The 12,623-nt window shown below is 40.6% G+C and overlaps 1 protein-coding gene across 1 annotated transcript in view; it reads left to right on the forward strand.

Moving 5' to 3' along the window:
- The first annotated feature begins 617 nt into the window (after nt 1–617).
- Nucleotides 618–12,623, forward strand: part of wdr11 (WD repeat domain 11) — a 121,208-nt gene continuing 109,202 nt past the window's right edge. The window contains exons 1-2 of the mRNA XM_078564772.1: nt 618–832; nt 12,009–12,120. Of these exons, the coding sequence (XP_078420898.1) occupies nt 750–832; nt 12,009–12,120 (195 nt within the window). The 5' untranslated portion in view covers nt 618–749. The remainder of the gene's footprint in view (nt 833–12,008; nt 12,121–12,623) is intronic.

The following is a 12,623-nucleotide window of genomic DNA, read 5'->3' on the forward strand; positions in this document are numbered from 1 at the left end:
AATTAGCACTTTTCTTAGATAATATCACCACCTTCAACACCTCTTTGATCCTTTTGTCTGTGACATCTTTTGATTATCTGCTCCTATCACTGCTTGCTTATCACCACAATCACCACACCCTCAACTTCTCTCTCCCCCCCCACCCTCCCACCTTAGACCAGCTTATATTTCACCCCTCTCCTAACTATACTCAGTTCTGTTGAAGGGTCATTGGACTCGAAACGTCAACTCTTTTCTTCTCCACCGATGCTGCCAGACCTGCTGAGTTTTTCCAGGTAATTCTGTTTTTGTTTTTGTCGAGGAACCACACCCTGGATAACCTAGTTATGAGCAATGGTGTGGGCGATTGATTAGTTTGGGTATAGAATGGGAGGTTTTACCAACTCTTTTAAAAATAAACTTTAAATGAAGCTTTCAAGTTTCTTACTCGCAGCGAAGAGTAGAAAGTTTGGCACTGAAGGAGCTCTAGCGAGCAGGGCGCCCCCCTCTCCTCTCTGGCCAATGCTGGTATCGCCTGGCAGGGACATTTCCAGCCCGGAACTTTCGACCGGGTTTGAAGGAGGGACCGGAGTGGAGAAGGAGCACGGAGAGGTTTCCGGGCTGTTCACTTCCTGTTTACATGGCCACCCGGAATCTGGGGACCCTGTGAGGAACGGGAGACTTGTTGCTTCGCGGAGTGGTGGTTGTGGTGGTTGGGGGGGGGACGGGGGAATCCCTTTATAACTAACCGCTGGGCTCCGGGGAAGAGAATGCAGTTCACAGTGAATATCAAACTCTCGCCCAGGACTTTAACGGGAACTTTGAACATCCAGAACAGAGGGGCAGTGGACTGGTGAGTGAGGCCTTACACCATTCCTGAGCTGCGTTAGCACAAACTGACTGAGCCTGTACACAATGCTCAGCCCCTTTATCTTAGGAGGTTCCTTAGTTATCAGGTCGGCAGCTGATTCTGCTGGGACTGTTATTGATGAGAATGTCCTGGTTTATGCTATCAAGTGAGTGAGGGTTTGTAAAGCAAATGTCAAACTCGAATCTCCAATAATCAAACTCAATTCAGCGGTCAGGACTAATGCAGCATGGCGAGTTTCCTTGTTTTAGAACTTAATTTAAATCAATTATAGGATAAAGGGAATTTTCGAATTTTGACATAAAAGGGAGAGCTTTTTTTTAAAAACAAAATACATTTATAAAGCGCTTTTCACTGAACCACTCAAAGCATTACAGCCAGTGGAGTACTTTTGATGTGTAGTCACTGTTGTAATGTAGGAAATACAGCAGTTAGTTGTACACGACCAACTCCCACAAATAGTAATGTGTTAATGACCCGAAACTCATTTTTTGTGATGTTGATTGAAAGATAACTATTGGCCAGGACACACGGGATAACTCCTTTGCTGCCATGGGATATTTTACCTCCAATTGAGCAGGCAGATGGGATCACGGTTTAACATCTCACCTGAAAAATGACACCTCCAAAAGTGCAGCACAGGCTCAGTACTGCACTGGAGTGTCAGCCTTGATTTTTGTGCTCAAGCTCTGGAGTGGGACTTGAACCTGGAACCCTGTAACTCAAGTGAGAATGCTTCCAACTGAGCCATGGCTGACACTTAATTGCACCTTTTGGCCATTTTAGTAAATAATTTCATTTTCCCTTTTATAATACACAAATGCTGGGCACAACAAAGTGCTTCACTTTTAAGATAGAGAAATGTGTGCTTATGTGCACTTTAGAAGCTTTATTCTGGCAAATAAGGTACAAAAACTTGCCTATAGCTATTTTGTTAAACGAATATGCGGACATAATTCAAGTGTTAAAACACATTAGCTTTATTGCAAATACATAAGAAAACACATCTGTTTCAGAATATTCTTAGGTCTACAGCCTGAAGAAATTAAAGAGGCTCTTAAATTTGGTGCAAATCTCTCTGTTTAATGTTTTTCTCAAGAGCACCTAGATCTGTTAAACTCTTTTTTTATATCTAGCTATTATAATTTATAATTTTCACCTGTGGAATAACACATAACCATTAAGAAATGATGGGGCAACAGGTATTCTGCAAAGATTGGCTAATTGCTGAGAAAAGTATAGTTTAGAGCAGATAGTTTTGAGGTTGGTCGTCAGCTCAATTCTGGGTGCCACACAGGGATGGATTCCAGAGCCTTGGCGAGGGTGCAGAAGAGGACCGGTACCAGGGATAAGGGACTTCACTTATGTGGAGAAGGTTATTTTCCTTAGAGTAGTGAAGGTTAAGAGGAAATTGGATAGAGGTGTTCAAAATGATGAATAGTTTTGAAGGAGTAAGTAAGGAGAAACTGTTTCCAATGGCATGTGGATCGGTACTGAGAGGACAAAGAATTAAGGTGATTGGCAAAAGAACCAGAGACAACATGAGAATTTTTTCTTCTAATGTGCCATAAATGTTATGATCTCAAATGCATTGCCTGATGCATTGCAGATTCAATAATAACTTTGAAAGGGAATTGAATAAATACTTGAAGGGAAAAGTGTTGGGAACAGTGAGCTGCATTAGACAAAAACCCAAATTTAGGTATGTACATATTAAAAAGAGCAGCAGGCCAATACCAACCCTCAGGGAACACCATGGTATACCCTCTCTCCAGTCTGAAAACTATTGTTTGCAACTACTCTCTGCTTTCTGTCCTTTAGACAATGATATATTTTTAATCCCTGTGCTTTCATTTTGCTGACAACTTGATTATGTGGTACATTCTCAAATGCCCTTTGAAAGTTCATGTAAATAACCGTTAACCTCACTACCCCTCATCACCCTCTCCATGTTATGTATCTTGTTGCTGTTTGTGGGACCTTGGTTATGCAATTTGCTGTCATGTTTCCCTATGTTACAACTGTGGCAACACTCCAAAAGTATTCCATTAGCTGTGAAACATTGACAGCTTGCATTTAAGAATTATTTCTAATGTAGAGGAAGATTCCATGGCATTTCAAAGAGATGTATTCAATTTAAAATTGGAAAAATAAATCTGGCATCAGTAGTAGTGACCATTAAGATGGTGGGTTGTTGTAAAAATCTAACTGATTGACTAAAGTCCTTAAGGGAAGAAAATCAGCCATCCTTACCTGGTTTGGCCTGGATGTGGCTCTAGTCCCAAGCTAATGTGCCTGACTCTAACTGCATTCTGGAATAGTCTAGTGAGCCATTCAGTTATTTCAAACTGCCACAGAGAATAGGAATAAAATTGGAGGGACAATTTGATGTGAAATAAGCAAAGAATTGGGAATGATGGAGGTACACCTAGCCCAGGTAATCCTGCAAAATTCTCCTTACTAACATCTGGCGCCTTGTGCCAAAATTGGGAGAGCTGCCCCACAGACTAGTCAACAACAGCCTGACATAGTCATACTCACAGAATCATATCTAAATTCTCAGATTCCTTCACCATCCTTTCCCAGACCCACTAGGTGTGGGACTACAGTGGTAAACTGTTGAGTCATTGGGTGACTGAGAGAGTCTTCAACATTGGCTACAACCCCGTGTAGTCTCATTGCTTGAGGTTGAACACAAGCAGGGAAACCTCCTGCTGATTACCACCGACCACACTCCCTCAGCTGATGAATCAATATTTCTCCATGTTTTACACCCCTTGGAGAAAGCATTGAGGGTTGCAATGGCAAAGGGTGTACTCTGGGAGGGTTACTCAATGTCTACCACAAAATAGTGGGAGCCCATTAGCGCCACCACTGAGAGGGCTGGCTGAGCCCTGAAGGTCATGGGTACCAGATTGAGCTTGCGGCAGTTGGCCACAGAATCACCATGAGGAAATAATCTACTTGACTCTGTCTTGCCTGTCAGCTGCATGTCAATGATTGTATTGGTGGGAGTGACCACTTTATACAGTCCTTAAGGGGCATGAGTCCTATCTTCACACTGAGGGCACCCTCCATTGTGTCATGTGGCATTACCGACTGTGCTAGTGGGTTAAGAACAGATGTAGCAGCTCTCAACTGGACATCCATTAGTCACTTTGCAACCTTAGCAACAGGAGAAATGTATTTCATCACAACCTGTAACCTCTTGGCTCTACATGTCCCTCAGTCTTCCATCACTAAGCCCTGATTCAATTAGTTTAGAATAGCATGCCTCTATTAGGCGTGCCCACTAACACCTTCTAGAAGGTATCTAGGAATGGATGATAAATACTGGCCTTACTGTTCAGGCCCATTTTCTGAGAATGGGGGAAAACAATTGATGCTGAGCCATCAAAGGAGATATTAGATGGGGTGACTAAAAGCTCAGCCAAAGAAGAGGGTTTTAAGGAGGATCTTCCAGAAAGACAGGGAGGTGGTAAGGCCATTAGATTCAGAAAGGGAATTTTGGAGCTTAGGGCCTCATCACCAACGGTGGGACAGAAGGAGTCGTAGATGCACAAAAAAGGCCAGAATTGGAGGAACACAGAATCGACAGCTTGTTTTGCTTTCTGACAGTGTTCCCACTAAAGTACATATGCGGAAGGCACCACATGGGCAGCTCCCAAATAGCGGCTGCACAAAATATATTTATAAGTACCATGTATTTAAATGAACAGGCCGTACACAACAAAAAAAAGAGGGAACATTGGATTCTGCCAGATTTTCTTTTCTATTGTAGACAGAAAAGAAAGTGTGGTGGAGCGCTAGTGCCTATTTTGCACCACTGTGCAAGATTAATATATACCTCATTATTTTCTTTCACCATTTTCTATCATAGTGGTCATTCCTTACTTGCAACATGGAATAGAATGTCTTGCAATCTTTAAAAATGAATGCTGTGATAAGATATTTTTCTTTTAAAGAAAAATTGTTGCCATTAATACCCTTTAAAAATGAGAATGATTTAGAAATGATAATAAAATTAATAGCCAGTTGCTTCCACGTTTCTTGTTAATTGGTGATTGCTGATATCTCCATGTAATAAGTTGGCGGGAGTTTTGGAACTTGATGTTTGCTAGATGAATGGTACTGATAATTCAGCTCCTTCACATGCAAGCTTAGTTCTTCTGGTCTTGATCCTGTTACCTAGGACACCCTTTGCCATCCCCTTTTGTTGGATCATAACAGACTGTAGATATAAACCCACCGTGCATGATTACCTGGCATTGGAGGGATACCTTCTGAACCTTTTTATTTGTTTGGGTTGCTGAAGAAAACCAAAGCTAGAAATTTTTAAATAGCAGCTCATCAGAAGGCCACTGTAGAATACATGTGTAATTTTTCTATTCTTCGTGGGCAGTGTTTGCCTAACTTCAAACATTCCATTAAATTTTTATGTATTCAGTTGCTTTGAGGTTTAAAACTCAGCATTGATGCTGATAAAAATTATCTAGGCATGTTATATTAATTAGCCAGTATGCTACCTAAGCTCATTTGGGGAGGACATGAGCCACAACTAGATGATCAATATGTTTAATCAGGGATATGGTGATACTTCCCTGTCATGTTAATCCTGAATTGATCAGGAATGTAGAACAGTCACAGTTGCAAATGATTATTGGATATTAAAATCAACACTAATTTATGCATTACAACACTATCAAAGTATGCTTTTGGTTTAATTGGGCCGCTTGTTTGCCTTAAATTCCCAACAGACATTAGAGTACATAGCTGTGTCTTTCAGTAGCAGCTTGTTGCATTACGGGGAATGAAATTGGAACTGAGCTGGTTCTGAAAAGATTGTAGTACTAAAAATGACCCTAAGCTCATCCTCGAGCCAACAGTTTTATGATTTTGTTGATCTTCATTATATTTTTATGAGAACTAATGTTTTGTAGCATTGAGAGCAACCTGATTTGCACTCAGGAGGGCAAATCTGACTGTGCCTCTTAGCGTTTAAAAAGTTTTGTTTGTTCATTATCCAAAATATAAATAATTCTGTTTTATCTTGCCAGGTTATACATCATGTGAATCAAGAAATTGCCCATCTTGCAAATCAGCATAAATATGATTTATGGGATGGGGCCATTTTGATTATCATAGCACAATATCTCAGTGATGTGAAAAATCTGAAACCTTCTTAAGGACAAGTCTTTTGCTGTGCCTTGTAACAAGGTTAGGAATCCTCCCATTTGCCCCAAGAACCTGAGTTAATCATAGGAGTATTATAAATACCTAAGAGACCATAGGACTTGAATATTTCAGTTGCTGAATAACTGAGTTTTTCATAACCTGTGAAATAATTAAGTGCAGCACAGAATTGACGAGATTAAAATTTAAATTACTGTAACACTGAGGAAGTTGATTTGCTACCCCTGTGATTGGGGAGAGGACAGATCATTTTGTGTGTTGAATTTAGAGAAAACTGCCATTGGTGTTAATTTTATCATATCTTTAAAGTGTCCATTGTGTCCTAAATCCATGATAGGTATATTTCTCTCCAATAAAAATATACAGTTTAAAATATTAAATTAATGCCTCAAGTTTAATGTTGCAAATTATTACTGTAGGGATCATTGACCTTTAACTTTTAATGAGGCTGATAATTGACATTGAAACTGATACAGCAATTTAATTTCTATTGTAAATGAAATGTGAAATTTGATGATTAAGAATTACTTTCAAGTTGCTTGGTACTGTTTATTGGACCAATCTTGCTGTAGCAGGACATCCAACTGTGTCTGTCATTCATTTGATTGGCCCCTGCATCCTCCAGCTCAAAGAAAACTGTGCCACAAAGCTGCTGAAAGTGCCATAACCAGTAAAAAAAAAGGCATCTGTGACCTGACTCAACAGGTATCTCTATTGCCAGTGAGATTTAAGGATTGAGAAATAAATAGCAGAAGAACTGAGAAGGAGGGTGAATTCACAGAATCACAGAATCTCACAGTGCAGTAGAGGCCCCTCGACTCATCGAGTGTGCACCGACACGTGAGAAACACCTGACCTACCTACCTAACCCCATTTACCAGCACTTGGCCCATAGCCTTGAATGTTATGATGTGCCAAGTGCTCATCCAAGTACTTTTTAAAGGATGTGAGGCAACCCCCCTCCATCACCCTCCCAGGCAGCGCATTCCAGACCATCACCACCCTCTGGGTAAAAAAGTTTTTCCTCACATCCCCCCCTAAACCTCCTGCCTCTCACCTTGAACTTATGTCCCCTCGTGACTGACCCTTCAACTAAGGGGAACAGCTACTCCCTATCCACCCTGTCCATGCCCCTCATAATCTTGTACACCTCGATCAGGTCGCCCCTCAGTCTTCTCTGCTCCAACGAAAACAACCCAAGTCTATCCAACCTCTCTCCATAACTTAAATGTTTCATCCCAGGCATCATCCTGGTGAATCTCCTCTGCACCCACTCCAGTGTAATCACATCCTTCCTATAATATGGCGACCAGAACTGTACACAGTACTCCATCTGTGGCCTCACGAAGGTTCTATACAACTCCAACGTGACCTCCCTACTTTTGTAATCTATGCCTTGATTGATAAAGGCAAGTGTCCCATTTGCCTTTTTCACCACCCCCACTAACGTGCCCCTCCGCCCTCAGAGATCTATGGACACACACGCCAAGGTCCCTTTGTTCCTCAGAACTTCCTAGTGCCATGCCGTTCATTGAATACTTCCTTGTCAAATTACTCCTTCCAAAGTGTATCACCTCACACTTTTCAGGGTTAAATTCCATCTGACACTTATCTGCCCAATTGACCATCCCGTCTATATCTTCCTGTAGCCCAAGACACTCAACCTCACTATTAGCCACCCCGCCAGTCTTTGTGTCATCCGCAAACTTGCTAACCCTACCCCCCACATAATCATCTGTATGGTTTATATAAATGAGGAATAATAGAGGACCCAGCACAGATCCTTGTGGTACGCCACTGGACACTGGCTTCCAGTCACTGAAGCATCCTTCTGTCATCACCCTCTGTCTCCTACAACTAAGCAAATTTTGAATCCACCTTATCAAATTACCCTGTATCCCATGTGCATTTGCCTTGTTGATAAGTCTTCCATGTGGGACCTTGTCAAAGGCTTTGCTGAAATCCATATAAACTACATCAACTGCATACCCTCATCTACACACCTGGCCACCTGCTCAAAAAATTCAGTCAAATTTGTTAGGCATGATCTCCCTCTGACAAAGCCATGCTGACTATCCCTGATCAAACCTTGCTGCTCCAAGTGGAGATAGATTCTCTTCTTCAGAATTTTCTCTAATAGTTTCCCTACCACTGTCGTGAGACTCACTGGCCTGTAGTTCCCTGGCTTATCTCTACAATCCTTCTTAAATAGCGGAACCACATTAGCTGTTCTCCAGTCATCTGGCACCTCCCCCATGGCCAGAGAGGAATTAAAAATTTGGGTCAGAGCCCCTGCGATCTCCTCCCTTGCCTCCCTCAGCAGTCTGGGACACAAATCATCCGGATCTGGAGATTTGTCCACTTTTAAGCCAGCCAACACCTCCAATACCTTGTCACTCCCTATATCAATTTGCTCAAGAACCTCGCAGTCTCTCCTCGAGTTTGATACCTTCATCCTCATTCTCTTGGGTGAAGACGGATGTGAACTATTCGTTCAACACTCCACCGATGCTCTCTGGCTCCACCCATAGATTGCCCCATGGTCCCTACTCTTTCCCTGGTTATCCTCTTCCCATTGATATACTTATAGAATATCTTGGGATTTTCCCTACTTTTACCAGCCAGAGCTTTCTCATATCCCCTCTTTGCTCTTCTTGCTTTCTTAAAATTGCTTTCTTAAGCTCCACCCTGCACTTTCTGTACTCCACTAATGCCTCCGCTGATTTGCTTCCATTGTACCTGCTAAAAGCCTCTCTTTTCCTTCTCATCGTATCCTGAATATCTCGGGTCATCCATGGTTCTTTGGGCTTGTTACTCCTTCCTATCACCCTAGAGGGAACATGTTGAGCCTGTACTGTCCCCATTTCCTTTTGAACGCTCCCCCCACTGCTCCTCTGTAGATTTCTTCACAAGTAGCTGTTCCCATTTTACCTTGGCCAGATCCTGCCTTATTTTACTAAATTCCACTCTCCCCCAATCCAAAACATTTTTTTGCAACTTATCTATTTCTTTGTCCATAACAAGCTTAAATTGTACCATGTTATGGTTGCTATCACTAAAATGCTCCCCACCACCACCTCAACCACCTGTCTGGCTTCATACCCCAGAATTAGGTCCAGCACTGTGCTGTCCCTTGTTGGCCCCCTACATATTGACCTAAAAAGTTCTCCTGTACACATTTCAAGAAATCCACTCCGTCCAAGCCCTTAACACTATGTCTATCCCAATTAATGTTGGGAAAGTTGAAATCACCTAATATAATTACCCTATTGTTATTGTTTTTACACACCTCTGAAAATTGTGCACATATTTGCTCCTCAATTTCCCGCTGACTATCTGGGGGTCTATAAAAAAGCACCTAACAATGTGGCTGCCCCTTTTTTATTCCTAAGCTCTGCCCATAAAGCTTCATTCGATGCCCCCTCCAAGATTTCATCTCTTCTTACTGCAGTAACTGACTCCTTAACTAATAATGCAATGCCTCCTCCTCTTTTACCCCCTTCCCTGTCTCACCTGAAGATTCTATATCCCAGAATGTTGAGCTGCTAATCCTGCTCCTCCCTCAACCACGTCTCAGTGGTGGCTACTATATCACAATTCCACATGTCAATTGACAGGAGTGAATTTAATTTCAAATCAGGTATGGAAAGAAAGATTTGAGAGAATTGAAATTTAAAATATTTGAGAGAGAAAGAAGAGACAGGATAAGTTAGAAATATAAATTAAATTTGACATTTTTAAAAGCAATGCGACCTGAATATTTCCTACTTAGTTAATTTTCAAGCTCAGATAGCTTGATTAACAGTTATTAACATTTATCACATCTTCAAAAGTGTACCTTTGCTTCTAATTGATAGCCCTAACAATCTGTGACATGTTTAGTTTGTATTTATTGTGCAAATACAGCAACTTCAGGACATTCAATGCTTGCCAATAGTGAACCACACAGCGAGATGCTGCCTTTGCAAAGCTAATGGTGACGAGGATAGTAAATTTGGAATATTCCTGAAAAACATGCATTTTCTCCTTGCCTGAAACTGTTGTACCATTTATGCATAAATAACAGAGCACACCATTGGTCTCGTCGTTATTTTGACAGTGAAATCTGGCCTGATGACTCAGTGTGGCAAGGAAAATGTGCCTTTCCGTAGCCTGTTAGTACCAGCAGACATTAAATGTTGAGTCACTGATTATTTCATTGTAAAACTTCTAAAAATTTTATTAATGGAACTATAAAAAAAACAGTCCTTCCGAAGGGTTGTAATTAGATTCCCAGTTTTAGTGCTTTTAATGCAGGGAGCTTATTGTTTAAATGTTGGGTAGTAGCACTCTGGCCTGACAAGTTCATAGAACTGTCCTGGAGCTTTTTAATGACTGGTCCTGTGGGGTGAAGACAGTGATCTTTTTTTCTGTTTCTGTTTTTGTAACCTGTATTGCTATAGACTTATTAACCAGCTTCATATTAAAATGCTGACCTGGCTTTAACCTGTAGAGGATTATAAGTCTAACAATTACATATTCTTGTATCAGTCGTTGGTGTCAGAAATTATTTGCTCTTTAACAAAGAATTTCCGTGGCCTCCAAACAGGAGTTCTAATGTTGTCTTGTGCCACTGTGGTGATAATTAGTTCATCTGTTGTCTGATCAGAATTAGACATTTGTATAATGGAGCGATTTGTGTTCTCATCCTTTTTATTGGTAATTTCATGAGTGAAGATATATGGGAAATCCAGGGATCAACCTAAACATTGCTTAGAACTTTACAGTGAGTTTGGCTGAGAGAGATCAATATCATAATTATATTGCATTCTAAGATGCCTGGAACTGCCAAGAGTGGTTTGCACTCAGCAACATCCATTTTATATTGTGAACTCCAAAAATTGGACAAAAGAAATGTTGGTTTTAAGTGGCCAATTTATACTAGAACACCACTATTTATAGATGGAACTCTGGATTAGCAGTGCTGGTTTAAGGTGCCGATGCTGTCTCCCTCGTACTGCCAAAAGGAGTGTTTCTGCTTGCAGTGATGCATAAATGATGGAAAGACACTGTTGTCATGTCCCACTCTGACTGGAAGGCATCTAGTTGAGATGCTGTTGATGGGGGCCACCTTGCATTGCTTAGGATCAACAACATATAAGGTCTAATTTCAGTGCGGTGTCAAGCTGGGTTTATAAACATCTTTAGGTTTCCTTTGAACTTATTAGACACCTTATAGCATTAAGCATTTAATGTTCAGGAAACCATTTAAAATTTACTGTTTGCGTGCAGAGCTTACGCTTGTATGAACATGTGCTCGTTGCTATCAGGCAGTTTGGAGTTCACAATGTAAATTAGATGCTGCTGACTGCAAGCCACACTTGAGAGTTTCATATCTCTTAGAGTGCAATATAATCATGTCCTACACTGCCAGCTCCCAATTAGTGCTCTGCCCAGGACAGTGGAGCTCTGAGCATGCGTGCAACATGAACAGAATCAAGAATAAAAAACTGTCTGAAAAATGCTTTTTCCCAGTGAACTGTGCAACTTGAAGTTAACAAGGCTCTACTCGTTAAGTTGGGCTTGTTGCTTTGGATGAGACTAGCATCTGTAATTCAACATAGAACATAAGTAGCAGGAGTAGACTTTGCAGCCTGTCCAGCCATTCATTATGATCATGGCTGATCTTCTCTCTCATCCCTAATTTATATTATGTAATTTACAAGCTAAAGTTATTGAGAAATCAGAAGAGTAACCTTAGCATATTGTTGATATCTATATAGCCATTTTAATTGAATTCAGGCAGTGATATGTTTTATTTTAAGGTATACGCAACTATTTCAAATATTTAACATTTGATTGGCAGCTTGATTTGGAGGTATAACTTTTAAGAAAGCTTTGTTCTTGAATTGGCGGGACATTTTTATGGGAGTGTTTTATGTACTGTTGTTTTCGGTCTGTAAATAATTAACTAACTTTTTTCTTCCAGGGGTTGGCAAGGTTTAATTGCCCATGGTTGTCATTCACTTGTATTGATAATTGATCCAAGCACGTCGCAAACAATTCAGGTTCTGGAACGGCACAAAGCAAGTGTTGTGAAGGTAATCATTATTGTCCCTGTTTGTGTTAGATTGTGATTATATTGAAAATCTGTTATCAAGGATAACACCAGTTGTTCGCCTTTCTTCCCAGTTAAACTTGACCATTTAGAAAGGATATTAGCTAGATTTGAAGTGCATCTGCTAATTTATTGCATACATTCATACTATAATGCAATATTTTAGTAGCAAATAATTGGATCCTACTGCTGGCAAATTTAAAAGGAAACTCTTCAGCAATTTCTTTAACATAAAAGGCTTTAGTCTAATATTAAAGCATACTGATCCTTTAACTTTTAATTACTCAGCATTTCCACTTATCCGTTTTAACCTTTCAGCTTCACTAGTGATAAACTGGTGAGAATATTTGTACATAAATCATTGAAGGTGGCAAGACAGGTAAGAGATCGATTAATAAAGCACGCAGCATCCTAAGCTTTACTAATAGGGACATGGAGTCAAAAGCAATGAAATTATATTAAACTTGAATAAAACAATGGTTTGCC

Source organism: Cetorhinus maximus, chromosome 20, assembly GCF_964194155.1.
Source record: "Cetorhinus maximus chromosome 20, sCetMax3.hap1.1, whole genome shotgun sequence".
Taxonomy (NCBI): Eukaryota; Metazoa; Chordata; class Chondrichthyes; order Lamniformes; family Cetorhinidae; genus Cetorhinus; species Cetorhinus maximus.